This window comes from Bacillus rossius, chromosome 1 (assembly GCF_032445375.1).
Source record: "Bacillus rossius redtenbacheri isolate Brsri chromosome 1, Brsri_v3, whole genome shotgun sequence".
In the NCBI taxonomy this organism is placed as follows: domain Eukaryota; kingdom Metazoa; phylum Arthropoda; class Insecta; order Phasmatodea; family Bacillidae; genus Bacillus; species Bacillus rossius.
In genome coordinates this window covers 78,275,795-78,295,428 of record NC_086330.1, presented here as the reverse complement: position 1 = coordinate 78,295,428, position 19,634 = coordinate 78,275,795, and the positions used below count along the sequence as shown (strand labels likewise).

Below are 19,634 nucleotides of genomic sequence, written 5' to 3'. Positions count from 1 at the left end.
TTTAGGTGCGGCGAAAAATGAATAAATTATCGTTTATACTTTCATAGTTCACTTCAATTAAAATGTACCGTGGCGCAGTGGCGTAGCGTGCCATCTCGGCGCCTGGGGCGGGAGACCCATTTTGCCGCCCCCATTCTATAGGTGCTTAGTTAAAATTAAATTTCACATGCAATGAGGTACCTTTTATTGAAGTTAAAATAGGATGAGTGGTTTTACAAGCGGATTCTACGGGCCTTATGAGCAGCGAAGTCAGAAATAACTTTGTCAAAATCAATATTAGCAGCCAATTCTTGTTCAATCGACAATATAGCCAAGTTTATAGTCTAGCGGAGCTCATAGTAGATCTGAGGTAATTGTGCCACTGCCCCGTTGACCCTTTAGACCCCTGGTGCGAAACTATAATTTGTGGATTTTTGGGATTTAAATTAACGGACTAATAAAACTGAAACTGGGATTTTACGTTCAGCGTGTTTCATCCAATCCCTGCCAGACCTAGAAGAAAAAAGGCGTCGACTGTTAGAAAATGATTTAACTGAGAAGGGCTTGTAAACCCATAATTTGTAATTTGCTAAATTTTTGGTATATTTATTTGCATGTTAAGGTGTGTCAATTTTTTGCTAGATTTCGCCTATGTTAATTAGTATTTACAGCGGTGATACGCCCGGTGCGTATCTATATTTGTATTTGTATTTGTATTAATATGTTATTATATATTTTTAATGCCTTTTTGGTAATTATATTTAATTTTTGGAGCTCCGAAGTATATGATCAAATTATAATTTTTTCGGGGAATTCTTAAAGTATTTTTTTAGTATTATTATATAGCTATTTTTTTATAAGTAGTAATAGGGTAGGTATTTTATGATGGATGCGCCGATTTGTGATGAAACGATTTTATGATATATATATATTTATTAAATGTTGTCATATAAATTTTGCGTCTTTTTAACTTGCTGCCTCCTCTCACTGTTCGCAACCTTATTAGTATTTTTTAAGCCTGCTATTAGTTTGGGTTTTAATATTTTTTTGGGTTTACCTGCGCTCGCGGTACGGGGCAATATAGGAGTTTTACTGTGTCCCGGTTCGCGGAAGTTGTTTGGTTTGCCCTGGGTTAAGGTCAAACTTTACAGTACAATGCGTAGTACTAAATTCAATGAGTGCGAAAGAGAGGCATCGACACGGGCCGACGCGTGAAACAAAAGATTTTGTATGAGTAATTAACATAATATGGAGTGCCGCTCAACTCGGCTCGCGCGCGCCGGGCGGCGCGGCGTGATGCGATGTTGCCGTTCGTATGTAAACAAACAAACGTTATAAAGAGCTCTGTCAGTGATTTCGCAGTTTTTCTTTTAAATAAATATTAAAAAATAGTTGGTGCGCAAAATGTTAGATAAAAATGGAACATTATAGTGTGTCTGACACATGTAATGAATGAATCATAGATCAGATCTCAACCCGCTTCACCGGCGACCCGCCCCCGCGGGCTGCCGCCCGGGGCGGGCCGCCCCCTCCGCCCCACCCACGCTACGCCACTGCCGTGGCGTAGTTCATTATATGTGCCGGCAAAACACCGTGAGATCCTGTCCCGTTTAACCTCTGGGTATAGGAATTGGATAGTGTATTCAGAGTAAAATTAATTAAAACACGTTTGTGTTTTAGTATGTTGACGTAATTTCGCGTATTAATCTAATGTTTTACATTTGTAGGGAAACAGATATGACGATTTTTTTTATTCGTAGACACAGTCTTTGCGATGGAGGAAATTGAGTCATATATTACTCACTTACTTTCACTCCTAAGTTCGCATCAGTTCTGATGCGCCCTATAATAATTACATATAATTAATGTAAACGTCGTTTGGAAACATCCTTTTTCTTGGATTACCTAAATAGCTTCGACGAATATCGGATTATCAAGGGATCTAAATCCCGGCGATTTTTACCGTGTCGCCACAATTTGTTTTACTCTCCATTCTTAATTTTAGTTCCAAACTCTTCATTATTGCTACTCGGCCTCCCATTGGCCGGAACGAAAACACCGTTAACGTAAATTAACACTTTATAATGAAATCCGACTTCACCAAAAACGCCTTAACGTGCCGAAACATCACAAATTTAAAATGTTATTTTCCAACAATAAGCACTCTTTTATATAAAATCTGTGTCAAAAGCTTAAATCACCGTCAAAACCAATAAGGCCCTAGAGGGGTCTAGTCAAATGGTGCTTAATTGTCAGCTTGAATTATGTCAAAGATTACGACACACGTAGACACGTTCAATTACACAAAATAAATCGTTCAAACGGAAAAATATAAACAAACAACGATAAATATAATAAAATGTTAGTAAATAAATAGTTTGTTTACTTTATGTGCGTGAAATAGTCATAAATGTAACAGCACACGTATTATAAAGTTTTGATAGTTTGAGAACTTATTTGTTAATTTTTTTTCCGACTTCCGTAGCGTAGTCGGTTGCTCACCGGCTTGTGGTACGAGTGATTCTTGGTACGAGTCTCGGGTAAAATTGGGGTGTAATAATATATACATACTGATATTTGATTACGATTTGATAAAGAAGGTTGACGCCGACCGCCAATGCTCCTCTGTCGCATAGACCGCTATGCCTCATCAACGTCTCGCAAAAGCGTGTGCACCGAACGCGCCCGTGCGCGCAGCAAAGTGCAGTTCGTGCGACGAGGCGAACGCCATACAACGAGTGCTACACCGGCGCAAGGATCCGGCCGGGTGTGGCATATCCTTCCGCCGCACTACAACAAATTGTTATAATTATGTTTTTCCACAGGATTTTATTAAACATTATTTTTTATTAATTAATAATAAAGTCTTTGCAAAATCATGTTTCAATGTGCGATTTGTCCCGAACCTGGCCGGTTCAGTTTCCCGCGAAATTCACACGTTTCCGCGGGAGGGCTGGCGGGGGAGGGGGTCGCGCGCGGCGACACCGCTAGTGTCCTTCGAGAGCTCAACCAGGCCGGCAGCCTGCGCGCAACGCGGAACCTTCAACCTTTGCATTCACCGACATGTAGTTTTCCATAGTGTAATTTCTTTTCAACCTTTTGTACAGTTCCGCGGTCGGCCTAAATTTACCATGAGGTACTTAACTTAATTCAATCAGTGCTCCGAGATGAGTGTTTACGTCATACGTAAGTACTGTGGGGAGAGTATGTGTTTTTACGTCGGCGCTTCACGCCCAACCTAGCCTACAGGCTACTTAGTTTTGGCCTGCACGGGGCAGCCAGCAGGCGACACGTGCCATCCAACTTAATAACGATTCAGTCCCTGGGACACACCTAGACACCACGTAGAGTCGCCGGAGACACGGGCCTACGTGTTGCTAGCCCAGTTTATCAAGTGTAATGTGTTAGCGGAATAGTTGTTCGCCTAAGTGTAATTCGTCATGTCAGGGCTTATGTATCACCGTCGTACTGCAGTGCGCCACCAAACTTAATAACGATTCAGTCCCTGGGACACACCTAGTCACCACGTAGAGTCGCCGGAGACACGGGCCTACGTGTTGCTAGCCCAGTTTATCCAGAGCTAGGTATTAGTGTAGTGTATTGTGCTTCAAAATATCGTGTGCCATGTCAGAGTGTCTTTTGTAACTTTCGCGTCACGTATACGAGTCTGCCCCTCACGCGCATAAGAATCGTGAGCCGCCACTGAGGAAGTGAGCTGCGCGTGTGACTAGTCGCGTCGGGCAAACCGTTACGGCCAGAACGGGCAGCACCATGTATTGGGCTGTGCTGTATTAAATTCACCAACTATCTGAAGAGGTTTTGTGTTATTATTCAGGCGTCCCGAGTGGCCTCAACAGCTCGGGGGGCCCTACTGCGTTGACCCCTACCTCTAGCCACAAGGCCGAACCTTCCCTGAGATCACGAACTGAACAAAATCACGTCTAAATACTCAGAGGTAGCGGGGACGGCGTCAAGGTTAAACGAGGACAATTTGACTTTATGGCTGATGTTGATAATGCGTAGGCCATTTTGCAAAAAAAAAGTTAATTTTTTTGTAAGAAAGTTTTAAAACATTCGTTCTAACCTAACAATAGGGTTGTCTGTAGTAGCGAATTCAGTGGTTCATGGTTGTTATTGTTATTATTTTTAAGTCTGTTGTATAAATACAGATACTTAATTGAATGTTTTATTTTTTTGGGAATACGTTATTCATATCTTGTAAAAAAAATTAGCGTTATAGTTTGCTAAAAGTGATTGCGGTAAAAGTGTTGATCTGGTTAGATACTATTGAACTTGGGTACAAATTAATTATTGAATCTCTTGAACGTGTAAAAATTTTTTATGTTGAAACCTATGTATTTATTAAAATTAGGTTAATGCTCTCTTGTTAATTAAGCAGAGTTTTGCAGGTTATTGTGCAGTAAATACTTTTATCCAGATACTACTAAAATACAGCACACATTGTAAGGTAATTTTCCAAATTAGCGAATTTTCACTTACCTAACCTTACAACCATTTATTTGATTTTACAGTTTTTAAATGCCACTAATATAATATAACAGGACTATTATAGATGGTGGTACCATAACATTATTAATGATATCACCAAGATGGCGTTGCTTACGTCATTACCACCCATACTTTTTTTAGGGATAAGCGCAGGATTATGAGGGTTTTGGGCGGGAACAATGATCACTATTTTTTATACATTTAATTTTTTTACTTTTATGCTTTTTTTGGTATCATAAACTATATTATAACTCCCCCTGCTGGAGTCTATTTTTCAATACTGTGGTATCGCTTGATAAAATAGACCAGGTGGGACTGTATTTCACTTAATGATACAGAGACTATATTATTTTGAAACATTTCACTTTCAGATAATTAAATACCACTATTATAAAATAGAGTAGACTATGTGGAACTATTCTACTTCACGATACTGAGAAAATATTATTTGGAAACGTCTCACTTTCAGAAAATATAATACCAAAATGGAATAGTCCCAGTGGGCCAATTTTCTATTTCATAATATCACAAAGTTTTAATCATGAAAATTCTTCTTTTATACAAATGAAATACCACTAGTCCAAAACAAACTAAATCTTGTAGAATTTTAGTCTCCTTTACGATATCCTCCCGTTAATATACTAAAATTTAATACGTGAATTTTTTTTTTACTAGCTAACCTATGCTCACTAAACCTTTCGCTTTGTGATTATCACTTTAACAATTACATTACGAACATAACAGGAAAATGAGCCATTTTTACATTACCTAAGAACTTTTATGATTCACCTAACCAAAGCAAATGAAACACACACACCACACCTCTCATCTATCACATCAAACAAAATTCACTTAAAACTTAAAGTTACAAATATTTTATAGCCATAAAAAAACTATTTACCTTTCTCAGTATTACGGCAATAATCATTTTCTGTCACTATTTCTCTAGTAGAATATAAATTTACACCGCAATTTGCCATGCTTCCTTTTAATTTATTCGTTATCACGAAACAAAACTGTCTTTTCCCTGGTCACTATTACAATCACGACGACATTCTCTCTACACTGTACTGTTATACTATTTCAATATAAATAAACACGACTTTCCTCTTTCCTTGTGACTACTACACTCATTATCTCACATATCTAATAATTTTCTTATTGCCTACTTAATTCTTATTTACTTATTTATTCAATTTTTAATGATATTCAATTCTACTTATTTATTTACTCCTAGTATATCTGACCACTACTATCGCTTCAAAAAACACTATTATTTGTCTTTTTTTTTCCCATGGCACTATTTTATCATTTGCTGTTGACATTACTGCATACTATATTTTCTTTCATTCCACCATTCAATTTATTATCATTAGCCAATATCTTAGACATCATTCATTACCCTTCTGTGATTCTCATTCCCATCATCAGGCACAAACGGACTGATAGTCGCAACTGTTTTTTCATAGGAAACCTACTGTGTTAATCAGTGTTGTTTTCATTGTGATGTCCATAATATCTGTTTCATCTTCATTGTTGTGTTCATATATTGGCTTTGTTATCCAGGTTTTGTTGTCTGTCTGCATTTACTGTTATTGTTGAATCTAATTGTTGTTAGTCCACTGTGTTCGTCTGTGCAGTTTTTTTTTTCATGACTAAATTACTTCCATGAAATTCTTGTGCTATCTGATATTTAAGTTTGAATGTGTTTGTCTGTTGGTTGTCATTGTCGTGTGTTCCATAATACCTGTTTAGGTACATTATTGGGTTTATCTGTTTGCCATAGTTGATTTAGGCTTGTTCTCTTTGGGTTATGTTTTAATTTTTATTTCTTAGTTTTTGTTCTTAAATTTTTTCCATGACAAACAGTGCTATACCGAAATGGCATATATCCAAGAAATTGTATTTAAACATAATTCCCCATTGCATGAATCATTTAAAGAACCACATGTATTGTAATGTAACATTGTAAAATTGATTTCTCAGAAACCGGAATTTATAAATGCTGTTTTCAGGGTAAATAGATGAACATATTAAGTGTTTGATAAAATAATTTTTGTAATATTATTATTTTTTTTTTATTGAATAGCCACGACGTAAGAATATTACCCAAGTAGATAACAAGAAGAAATGTAGGTCAGGCATCAGCAAGATGAATAAAAATTGAGAGAGTAGTGGGAGGCCATTGCAGGTACTGGGAAGGGATTTATGACAGTCAGATGGAAACCAAGAGAAGGAATGGCTGTGGAATCTGATTTGTGAGAGGGTGGATGAAGGAGAGTGATGCGGGAGCGGGAGGAAGTTAAGGCAAAGAAGTGGAGGGAGGAGCTTCTGCAATAAGTAGGAATTAAAAAAAATAAAATAATGAATGAGGAGAGTTTCTAGCTAATAGAAAGGAAGGGGTTGGGTGGCTAGCCAAACTGGAAGAGGAGATGGGACAATATATAAGAGTGCAAGCAGGGGAGGAGGTGGGTCTTTGAGAGGGAGGGGGGCTGCTTGCACTTGCATAATTGTGACTTTGAAAATGAAAATCTTCTTAGAGTTTGGCTTTCACTAATAGTAAGGAGTCCTTCCTCAAATTATGTCTCCCTCCCCTTCAGGCTTTGTTCCGAGGTCACTCCCACTCTATTCTCACCCAGAATGAGTGCCTGTGCATCTTCCTCTCCACACACCTATGACCCATTTCGCAGCCCTGTGCTCAACCTTCTCCAGCTCTTTCATTTCCATCACCAGGTATAGGTCCCATACCGCCGCCGCGTACTCCTTTATTGGCCTGATTAATGTGGCGTACGCCTTTCCCTTTACCTTCCTTCCCATGCCTGTCACAAAGACCTTGTGCTCTCTTCTTCATCTTGATCACTTTCAGAACCTGCTTCTCCATCCTAAGTTATTTTGTAGGATTACCCCAAGGTACTTTGTCGTCTGCCTTCCGTATCTCCTGTCCCTTCCAACAATACAACCTTACCTTACTATCGTCCTTCTCCTCCTCATGAACCTGACTACCTTTGTCTTGTCTACATGTAGCGCCATACCATTCCCCATTTCCCATTCAGATCACCTTCTAGCCATTTTCCTTCCCCTATAGTTGCATGTATGACAATCATCTGCAAACATCCTGAGCTTGCTTCCCATTTATTTTCCAACTAGCTAATATCCAGCATGAATTGCAATACCTCATTCAATATTTTGTAATTTGTTTTGTATGTACACATAAAAAGCATCATTTTAATCTCTCTTGATCATACGTGTGCTTTACACCAGGAGTACTTATCTGTCATCAGGTGGTAGCACTGCAGGGCATGGCCAAGTGTGGGAAGAGGTAATGCACAGTCAGACACGTGAGCTTTTTTAACTCTTGAGGCATTTCAAGTATATCGTACATTCTAGTTTTACATATCTCAACTTCTTACAAATATTCTTTTACAAAACTTACAGCATTCATAGTAGTATCATTACTAAAGCATTATAATTATTTGTTTGTTCTTCTTATGATATGAATAAATTCTTTAACTAATTAGAGTAGTGGTACAGTTATGTTGAATTACCTACTTCAGCAATTAAAACTTAACTACCGTTATTTGAACTTTTTATAATGTGTAATGAGGGTTTGGTTTTTGATGATGTGTATATGTTATTAAATATATATATTTGTTATATACTCATTGTTTTAATAAATGGTGACCTAATGATGTATAAAGAGATGTTTAGTACTATGCTTTAATATGCATACGAACATTAGAGCTGCAGTGTGTGTGTGCTGCCACAGGCATCTCGTGTGTTCCAGCATGTGATGAGCCTGTGGAAGGAGCTTCAGAATGGTCAAGTGGATGCTGGTACGCGTGACAGAGCTGGATCCCAATGTGTCGAATGGCCGACCCATCAAGAAAGAGGCCATCGACCTGTTCCGCTACCGCACCACGGTGAGTCATGCCACCAGCTGTTCATGCAGGGCAGAATGACACACAGAAGTGTCTTTATTCTTTCGAATCAACACAGCTTACTGATTCGAAACAATGTGTCGACACACAACACACTGGCGAGTGATTACGTAACTGACTATTGAGTCGCATGGCTCCTTTTTGTAATACTGTCCATTTTTATTTGATGTTATTACGTAAAGAAATCTAGCTGAATAAAAAAATAATTTAAAAATAACTTACAATAAAAAGGTATAACTCCAAATCAAGCAGAAACATGGTTGGGTTTTGTTATTAAACTAGAAAGAAGACATAGGGCCTACAATAATGGAAACCAGAATGATGATGAAAAACACAAAATTGTGCTCACTAAGATAGTCACTGGTGTTATGTAGCAGCTTTTAAAGTAATATGTTTGATAATTTTCTATAAATCTCTAAACTCAAATAGTAAAGTATTGTAGGTTTAGAAATTATCAAACTAATAGACGTATGTGTTGACTCTTGAATATCTGATACAAACACAAACTGTGTTAAATGATATATATAAAATATCAGTGTAAACAAAGAAAATGTTAATAACTAAGTGAGTGCTATGAAAAAGATAGCATTAAAAACTTAAACCTCATTTAACTGTCTGCAATTCAATATTATATTTACTAAACTTGAAAGCTATGAACATCGTCGTACAATTGTACAATTGATGTGAGGAGTGAGTTGAATTTTTAGTTACGAAGAGTCAATACCATACACTCCGAAGTATATATAAAATAAATTCCTTGCATGGATTGGGTTTTACAGACAATTACATTAGTGATGCAATATTCACTGTTTAAAACATTCCATACATGAGAATATCAGAACAGTCTTAATCAAAATATTGTGGCCAACCCCCCTTATACCGGGGTAGTTGAACACGTCCGCACCCGCCACGCCAGTTCCGTATACGCGTCTCTACTGACATATTGATAATGAAAGTGTAGTAAAATTAACTTAAATAGACGCGCATGGACTGGCTTAAAATTTGACCAGTGCGCAAAAGCAATCGTTAACGTACTAAATTGACCGACAGTCCTGCTAAACTTATTGTGATAGTTAACATATATATATAATGAATTACCAGAAATAAAATGACCAGCATTAAGTACGGTAAAAAGGGAAAGCAACCTATAAATCCAATTCGTGATACCATTTCAATTGCTATAATTAAATTTAATGTACGTTGGTGACATTCGCATACAAACACTCTTACACTATACCTAAAATAAACCAAAGTCCCATAAAGTCTATTACGGAGGAGGGTAGGGTGGATAAACGAAATAGTGACGTCTAGATAGTTCTACCAGTAATTTCCATCGCCGCACTCTGTTTTAAACACGTCGCCCGCAAGTCAAACCAGCGGAGCCAAAAGTTACTAATCCAGTTCTCGCACTTACTTGTTCTAGAGACATACCTCTGTAGTCGGTGTGCGCCGGGGTCGGATGTAAACCCCGCTCACCTTGTAGCGCCTGTAGCATCGCGCTACATTGATGACCAGTGCACTAGGCCCACGATATCGCATTCTCATACACCACGACTGGTGTTACTTCGCCGATGGTGTCGTGGCATTACCGTCATCTTCAATATTAATCACGTAACGTCACACTCGTAGCTCATCGCTGAAAAGCCAATTCTCGTCTCTGCCGACTAGTTCCGCGGCCCGCGGTCAACACACACTCACTCTGTCCGTCAAAAACAGCTGACCGCCGTTTCCCCTTCTCTCGTCAGCTGACGTCACCCCCCCTCCTGTCCAGCCACCCCTCACTCCGCTCAATCGTTCTGGGTTTTTCTAGCGGTTGCCACTACCGAATAAGAATAATAAGCGTACAACTAAACAACAAATAAATAATTTACATACACCATTAACTAGTATAATACTATAAATAATATTATAAAACAATTTACTCATCTTAAAACAACCTTAACGCACCATAAAAGTTATAATAAAAATCAAGACGACTGAGGCCGCCACAAATGGCCTCAACATAAATACATAGCATCAGACATTACAATAGCATAGAACAGATGGTTTTTGGCTCCGTTACCATTTGCTAGCTCTGCGTCAAAGTTTTTTTTTTTTTTTTGGGAAGAACAAATTATTATTTAAAAGGAACGAAAAAAGGGAAATATCGTAGTTCACATTAGGGAATTTCCTAGGTTAGTAAGTTGAAGCATTGCAGTGCAGTGACAGGTTGACTGTTAGAGACAAGGACAGTGGCCGGTGATGTGGCAGTAGATACGTGTATGTATGTCTAGTAACTGATTTTATATATGTTTTCAGTCCTTTCAGTGTTGTCATGTGACGGAGTGATTTTGTATTCAGTGTTGTGACAGTATGGCTTTTAAAAGTGACGTGAAAAGGCACTTTACAAATACATATTAGTGGTATTCACTTTTGCTAGAAAGAGCTAAACTTTTATGAGGTAATTCTTTTATTTTAGCTTAGATGTATCAATAACTCAATATAACATATACTAAAAATAATAATTTTAAAACAAGTAAAACTTGGGTAAAAGTTTGTATATTATAAGAGACAGTTATGTAAAAAAATATTGATATTTTCAGCCCAATATTTTATTGGTATCGAAATATTTCAAGCAATATCAAAAGAGTTATACATCAATTTGTTGAGAAGTTTTGCCATCCCTATTGACACGTCTAAAGACTTACAGAATTTTTATGCTACTTACATAATCTAAAGTGTTGTCTATATCAATCCCACTATTTTCTAGAAGGTAATTGCAATGGCTGGAATCAGTTGCAGTAATGTTCCAAATAAAATATTTTTATGCTTAGAGGTTAGAATTTTTTCATTTCATGTGCAGACTGTGTTGCTTTACTTTTTTTGAACAAATTGTGTGTGCATATTATTTTGTAGACTTATTGCTTGTGATTTCTTAAAGGTTTTGCTAGTAAATTATGCTATTAAACTGTGTTTTATGTATTAAAAACACTGCAGCGATAAATATTGGAGGAAAACCTTGTATGTACAAATGCTGTGATTGAAAAATTATATGTATTGTGAAGGTGACTGTCTTAAGTTGTCACATATTTTAATTTACTGATAGTTAGTAAAATAAAGAAATAAGTTTTGAATTATTGATTTTTTTGGTTACAACAGTAAATAATAATTTTGATTTAGAAAATTTGTATTGAAAATCATGTGGGGAGGTATCAGATGATAGGGAATGAATATCACTTCATGTGTTGATTTGCTTGAAATATCTATTTTGGGTGTATATAACAATGCCTTTTGTATACAGGGCATTGAGATGATCTCTGACAAGTATTGTACTCATGAGAAGCAGTTGGGTGTGATACAACTGTAGTGAAATGTTTCTGTCTTCAGGGTTCTGGTTGTGTGTTGCAGTATACTGTGGGCCGTGCCATGAACTGTAACTTGCGCATGCTGAGTTCCCTTGTGTCGCGCTTGCACGGAGAACTGCGCTTGCTTGAAAACATCGTCTTCATCAAGGATCTGAGGGTGTGTGATGTTAGTGGGACGTAGCTAGACAGTAGTGATGATCAGTAAACCTTGCATGTTTTCTTTATTGAAAATCGCATAGTATTGGTGCACATCTTGCACAGAGCTTTGTTGAAAATATTTAATCTATTGTATGTGATGTGTACCGTGTACCCACCTTATTATTAAGAATGTTTATCCGTAAATGATTTAAATTTTATTTTCATCACTTTTTAAGTTTTGGAGCTGCTTGGTGTTTAACTTGAAATGTAAGTTCCTTCAGCTGCATCGTTAACGCTTTGTGAGTCGGTTGTGTGTTGCAGAGCTCAAATGGTACTTACGTCAATAAACACAGAATCCTCCCAGAACGAGAGCTCTCTCTCTGCGAGGGCGACATGATTGGGTTTGGCTCCGAAAATGTCATAGGCCCAGAGTCCTTCGTGTTCACCTTGGTAAGGTCGACTGTGAGTAACTAGTGGCTGACTTCCCAGAGTGCTAGGGGAATGTTTACAGAAAATTCATGAACCTACAACAGTTTTGGCTGTTTTAAACCATGGCATACACCATGGTTTAAACCAAGTAGTTTTTATAAAAAAAAACAAATGGTTTTTTAAAATAATTTATTTTTAAATACAATATCTTAATTTTTTGAATATTTGGTCTAATTACACTCTAATAACAACAAAAGTTTGTTCATTAATGTTTCTTGTGATTCACAGGAACAAAAAATTATATACTAATCAAGATCTTATCATTTAAGTTATCTGAATAATTTTTAAATTATACCCACCTGGTTTTTGTCCAACCTTGACCTTCAACCATACAATTCTAATCTATCAGCTATAGGAAAATTATGCTTCTCTGCACATCAACCTCAATGAGGGCATTTCTTTTCACAATTTGTGGGCTGTTTTGAAGTGTCTCGTATTAATGTCTTAACTGTATTTTTCGCTCCAAAAATTTATTGTGTAAAGTCTATCATTTAAGTTAATCATTAATAATTAATTAAACATAATTATTTTTGCTGTGATATTTTTTGTATATTTTCAAGTTTACCATACTTAATTAATTACACTTCTGTGTCTCAAGACAATTTTTGTTTCAAATATCAAACTTCAAAACAAGTTCAAACACAAGTTAAAAACCTGTTATGGAAACAGCTAAAAATTTTACAAACATAAAACCCTTTTAGCTAAGGCAATGTTTTGCCTATATTTTGGAGGTTACAATTTCATCTATCCGCCTGTCGAAAATTAAAGCTCGGCAGATCATGTGATTTACGGGCGGATGGGAAATGGACGCACGTAATGGAATGGTTCATTGTGAGTCAAGCTTTACATTAGACCTGCGGGATAAAATTTAAATTGAAATTATAATTTTTTTGCTATTGCCATTATACTTTGAAGAAACTTTTATTTGGTTAAGTTATTGTTACTTTTTATTTATATTAAGGGCAAATCATCACTCTTAAAAAAAAACTAGATATTGTAGTAGAAATTCTTGTTTTGTAAAATTTTTGGTTTATATCTGAAGATGAATTTTTTGGTTTGGCATTTGGCTCAGTGATTAGCAAACAAATTTGAATAATAGCATATGTTGTTTTCCTACTTCAACATTACAGTGTCTGCTCATGTAAAACTGTGGTCAGTTTGTTGGTACTTGGTAACTCAACTAGTATGTCTTAATGGCCTGCTAGACTTAAAAAGCAATGTATTGACTGTGGCAGGTATCAAGACAAGTGCTGTGCATCGATTTGTCCGTGGACGATGATAACGACCAGGAGCCAGACTCGAGCCAGCCCGCTGTGCAGGTGCCGCCGGTGGTGCTGCACCGGGAGAGTCCGTGCTCGCCCGAGCTCGTGGGCAGCTCCTCGGACGTGCCGGCCACCCGCAAGCGCCACCTGCCCGATGTCTGCCAGCTTCCTTGCAAGATGCACCCCGGCTCGGAGTGCGCCCGTCGGAGGATCTCTTCCACCTCCTGCTTCCAGGCTGAGGCTGTGCCCCAGAACCTTCTGTCTGGTTCCGAGCTGTTGAAACAGTTTTCTCGTTCCCAGACACCATTATTGCCACCTGGAATGTTTGCTACGCACCAGACATGTTCTTCACCTGCTCCGCAGGTTGTGACTTCACCTGCTCCGCAGGTTGTGACATCCGGTTCTTCGGACACGTCAACTGACATCTCTCGACCGTTTAGTCAATCTGCTGAAGTAATACACTCTTCGTATTCTGAGATGGTTTCCAAACCAGTTGGTGCTTTGGATCATTGTGGACCTGTCCTGGCTACACATTGTTCTCAATCTCTACCAGTGTCAGAACCACCGTCTGTGCCAGTTATGAAACCGTGTGTGCCGGAATGTTCTCAGCCTGCGATGGATGCACGTCCCTTGCAATCTGTGATAGATCCTAAACTAGCAGGTGATGTGGAACATCCTTTACCCAATTTTATGTCTTTCCATTCTTCGCCATGTGAACCTGCAAATGGTATAGTACAACCTGAAACTGAAACGGAAGCAAGCCGTTCTCATTCCTTCACAAATACTAAACCAGCAGATGAGGTTTCTTCAGTTCCTGTGCCTTCTTCGCTAATGTGTAGTATACAGCCAGTTTTGATACCAAATGAAATAGAATGTTCTCCACCTGCAGTGGACATGCATCCTTTGCATTCCAGTGTGGATCCTAAATCAGCCATCAGCATGGAATCACCTCAACCATGTGCATCAGAAAATGGAATGGAACATTCTAACCCTGCAGTCAGAGCACACAATTCTTCTGTGATTGACCCTAAACCATCAAGCTTTATGGAATGCCATCAGTCATCAGATGGGATAGAATATTCTCACCCACCTGTGTTGCCAAGTATCCCACAGGCTGCTTTAGTTGCGAAACCTGAAGTTGTGACGGAATGTTCTCGACTTGAGACGAACATATGCCCGTCACGTTCTGTGACATGTATAGAACCAGGTAATGATGTAGCATCTCATCTAGCTTTGATGAGCTCACACTCACCAGTTTCAGAACAAGAAAGTGTGATTGAAGGTTCTGGAGTAATGCAAGACACGTGCCCTTCAAAATCTGTGACGGATCCTAAACATGCATATGGAGCAGAATCTCCTCAACCTATTGAAATGTTATGTCAATCTGTTTCATCTGAACCAGCAGAAAGGATAGAAATTTCTCAATCTAAATCTGCTGTGGACCCTTCACAATATGAGATGACTCCTAAATCAGTAGATGACGTAGAGTCTCTTCTTGCTCAGATGATGGGGAGCTCTCAGTCTCCAGTGTTTAAAAAAGGAAGTATGATTGAAGGTTCTATAACTTTGACAAACTCACAGTCTCTAATGGTTCCTAAACCAGTAGATGGGGTACAATCTCTTGTACCTAATGTGCTATCATGTCAGTCTGCACGATCTGATCCAGCAGTTGGATTGGAACTTTCTAAATGTGAAACGAATGTGAGTTCTTCATGTTCTGTAAGGGATCCCAAACCGATTGATAATGTAGAATCCCTAATTGCTCTGATGATGGATTCACAATCTCCAGTTTCTAAGCCTGTAAGTATAATGGAAGTTTCAGGACCTATAACAGATACAAGTCCTTCACATTCTGTGACAGATGTAAATGCAGCAAATGAGGTAGAAGCTCCTCATCCTGCTGCTAGTGTAACCCTCTCATCTGTTAAGGTTGCAACAGATAATTCATCTACAGTGACATCACCTGATGAGGCAGCTACACCTACCTGTCCACCGTGTGTTGTAGTGCTGACTAAATCGTCTGCCGTTGACTTACAGCTATCATCTTCGTCTGTAAGGCGAGGGCGAAAAAGCTGTCCCAGAAAGCTGAAAGTTCCAACACCACCAGCTTTGTCAGTGGTGTGTCCACCTTCTGTGAATATTTCACCTCAAGCCGTTCCTGTAGACTCGGCTCAGGCTGGCGATATTGTACCAACAGTCACGCCTCTTCCAGAGATCTTATCAACTCTTCCTTCATTTTCTCCGCCTGTGGCAGAATCTGCACCAGATATTCAAGAATATGCTTCAGTGGGAGGTGCAGCTACTGTGCATAGCCTGGCCACCACTCTACCACTGTCATCTTCTGCATCGCGCCTGTCTACCACTTCAGACATTTTTCCAAATGAAGATGACGATGTGGATGAGAAACCAGTTTTGGTAAAGCTAGAATTATCTAAGAAAGTTTTTGCAGAGGATGAGATCATCACAATTAGTGATGATGAAGCATATCCTAACTCTCAGCTGTTTGAAGAATCAGAAAAAAATGATTTGGAGCAAGAAATTGTAGTTTTGTCAGAAGATGAGTCTGACAGTTATGATCATTACCTTTTCATGAACATTAATGGATCTGGTGGTAGTTTGTATAATAATGCAACACATAGTGGGGATCGGGATGAGGAAACTAGTAAAGGTGAAAGAATTGAAACTGAAATGGAATGTGCGTTTGAGGATGAAGTGAGAAATGATATAGCAAGTACATCTGGAACAGAAGATAGAAAAGTTTCTCTAGAAAAGTCTCAAAAAGAAAAAGGAAAGAAACACAAACAGAAAACATCAAAGAGTGAAAGTTCTTCAGTGAAAACTGTCAAGTCGAATAGCAAAGAGAATCAACAAGAAAATTTAAAATCATTGTGCAATAAAGTTAGAGAAACTCATCATGAGAAAAGAAACAAGGCTCCATGCAAAGAACCTAAACGGGCTCAAAACCGTAGCAAGACACACATGAAGGTAGTGCCCGTGAATGTGAAAGTGACAAATAGAAACCGTTCTGCTTTGCTTACAGAAGCCCTCTGCGCCTCCATCGACACTCCAAAGGGTAAGTCAAGGGCATCAAAAGCCACCAAAGTAAATGAAGCTAAGCAGGATGTCAAGAAGATTATTGAGTTTAAGAACATGCTGCACTGTCCCACACCCATCCAACCTGAAATCCAGAACACAAGGCTTGATGAACGGGAGAATCATTGCCTGCGCTCCAAAAGGATCCCTAAATTGTCGTTTAAAGACCTCGATCAGGCTTCGGCTTCAACTTCGACCACTCGCCCCACAATTGTGGTGCAGAGTCCTCTTGCATCTCCAGTTCTCAACCTCCCCTCGATGTCGGCTGTGGCGCGGGTTCCCGAGACGGTGAGGCCGGTGGGCCAGGAGAAGCGTAGGAAGAGCGTGAGATTTCGCGAGGGCAGCCAGCTAGAGCAGGTGCAGATCATACCACCGTTGCTGCGTGAGCCACGAGGCTTGGTTACCTCTCACAGCTCGTACCGCTCTACAAATATGAATGACATCATCAAGGAAATCTGCAGCTGGAAGACAGCGTGGTTCAGGGTAAGTGCTCTTATACATTCCTTCCTTCAGCAGCTTTAGTATAGGCTATAACTCATGCTAGTGCATCAAGATTTATTGGTAAACCTTTAATAATTAAATATATTAAATTTAATTTTACTTTGGGTAGTCATAAAGTGAAATGATTTCCCAGTGGAAAGGCAAAAGCTAGCTGTAGTTTTGGAAGTTAATTAAGCATCTGATGTCTGGCAGCATTTCTTATAAGGGTTGGGTGGCCGAATTCTACAGCTTGTTAACTATCCTATAATAATCACTCTGGCAGATGAGAGTAACTGCTTAATCATGGATTATCTTCTGTGGTATTTCATGACTTGTCGTAATATTAACAATTTCAAATATCAAAACTTACAATATTATTTGTGTTTGACTTGATTTAAAATATCTACACTTTGATAGAACAAATATTTGTTACTATGTGAAATGTTGTGAAGCTGTTTCACATCTCCTCATATAACTGTCACCACTCAAGTAAGAAGTAATTTTTATAGTAGAATAAAAATTTGTAAATTCCAATTTCATTTTTTTTGTAACGGGCTTGATACATCAACTCAAAGTTTATTTCAACATGTGTGCAGTGATTCAGACTGGGAGACAAACTTAATCAATAAATTTTTGGAAAGTTGAAAAGAAGGCAAGCGAACAATAAGAAATTTGCCCTACTGCAATAAAAATCTCCAAAACTTCAAAACATACTTTTTTCACATAGTTGTGTTTAAGTTTTTATGACCATTAGGCCTTTAATAGACTAGCATTTAAACGTGACGGGTGACACGCTGTAACACACCTCATGTGTTGAGATGGTGCAAAGTAAATGATGGGGTTCTCTTGCATGGGACGGCGTTGTGGGCAAGTGAAGCGGCTGGAACACAACATGTTGCATTGAACATTGAAACAAATGAGTGGTTTACCGTCCAACGTGTTGCCCGAGGCAGTTGGTTCCGTACTCTTTCTTGCGGAATGAGTTTCATTTTCATACCTTTTATCACTATGTTTAATGTAGAATAAACTTATTTGTGAAATTGAGAAATATGCAGATTATTATATGGTAGTATGAAAATAATAAATTTCTGTAGATGCTGCCTCTGATCACGGAATTTTAAAGGGAAAACACTACTATGTAGATAGTGTGGTCCAAAGGGCTGGATACAACCACCAACAATGATGCATTTTCTTTTTCCATATTTTTTTTTTCAAACAAAGCACGGGTATTTAACATATTTAGAAGGCTGATGGGTACCCGTATAGCCGACACTGCATGGTGTTCTGCAAATCGAAATTGAAACACAGTATGTTGTCCATTCATGTATTTTGACGTCTCAGCGGGTCACCCAACACATTTATATTCATCTACTGGAGGCCTTAATGTAAAATACCATGAATATGTATTTGTTAAAATATGACTTATAAACTATCATAAAAAAAAACTAAAAAATAATTTACAGATTTACTGAAATTTTATATATTTCTATTTGAAAGTATTTTGATACAGTAGAACCTAGCTAGTTCAAACTAATAGGGACGGAGACCATTTTAGATTGGAAAAAATTTTGATTACCAGGGTTAATTAATTGTTGAATCTTTATAATGTAACTACTTTTTTAAAATCTATTCTACCTATCTTTTCTATATGTGCAGATTGAGTAAGCAGATTTATATTAATCGTTACTCAAACTTATACAAAAGTTTGGAAGACTGTAAACAAATAATCTTTTCCCATGGGCCATTCTAACTTTCACTGTACTAATAGTTAACAAACTATCTGGAATTTTTGAAATATAACTAGCATTGAAGTGAAATAAAAACTTGAAAAATTAAACATTTAATCTAGTTTTGCATATATGATTTCAAGTATGCAATGCTATGTGACAAGATACTGTAAATGATTTCAAGATACAAGTATTCAAAACATCACACTAGTATGGGTGACACACAGTTATAGGTTATAATTAAGCCTGTGCGAATATCAGTTTTTTAGTTTGAATCGAATTCGAATACGAATACCAAATTATTCTCGAATACGAATATTGAGTTCGAATAATTGGAATGAGAATTGAAATCCCATCAAACATGTTGTATCACATCACATTACAATATAACAGGTACATATTTACTGATACAATGTATGTAGAATCAAAAAACTGACAGTACTTAAAATTTTAAGGTTCTCCAATTTTATAATTAGTTTGTATTAAAAAGAGTCTTGTCACATCACTACATATTAGCTAATTTAAATTTTTGTGGAGAAACACAAGCTGCTCTACATTTTCGGGGAGTAGACTCTCTCTTCTACACGTCACAATGTTGCCAGCTGTTGAGAAAAGTCTCTCACTGCACACTTGTGTGGCAGGTATAGGCAAGTACTTTCTTGCTACCACAGCTGT

The 19,634-nt window shown here is 38.0% G+C and overlaps 1 protein-coding gene across 10 annotated transcripts in view; it reads left to right on the top strand.

Moving 5' to 3' along the window:
• The first annotated feature begins 4,012 nt into the window (after positions 1–4,012).
• Positions 4,013–19,634, top strand: part of LOC134538168 (uncharacterized) — a 129,353-nt gene continuing 113,731 nt past the window's right edge. Inside the window, exons 1-6 of one of the 10 annotated variants that reach the window (XM_063379254.1) lie at positions 4,047–4,255; positions 4,389–4,447; positions 8,273–8,408; positions 11,814–11,927; positions 12,230–12,370; positions 13,633–17,235. In XM_063379254.1, coding sequence (XP_063235324.1) covers positions 8,304–8,408; positions 11,814–11,927; positions 12,230–12,370; positions 13,633–17,235 — 3,963 coding nt within the window. In that variant the 5' untranslated portion in view covers positions 4,047–4,255; positions 4,389–4,447; positions 8,273–8,303. Of the gene's footprint in view, positions 4,448–8,272; positions 8,409–11,813; positions 11,928–12,229; positions 12,371–13,632; positions 17,236–19,634 lie in introns of all 10 variants that reach the window. The other 9 variants (XM_063379292.1, XM_063379247.1, XM_063379283.1 and 6 more) reach the window with 9 other exon arrangements.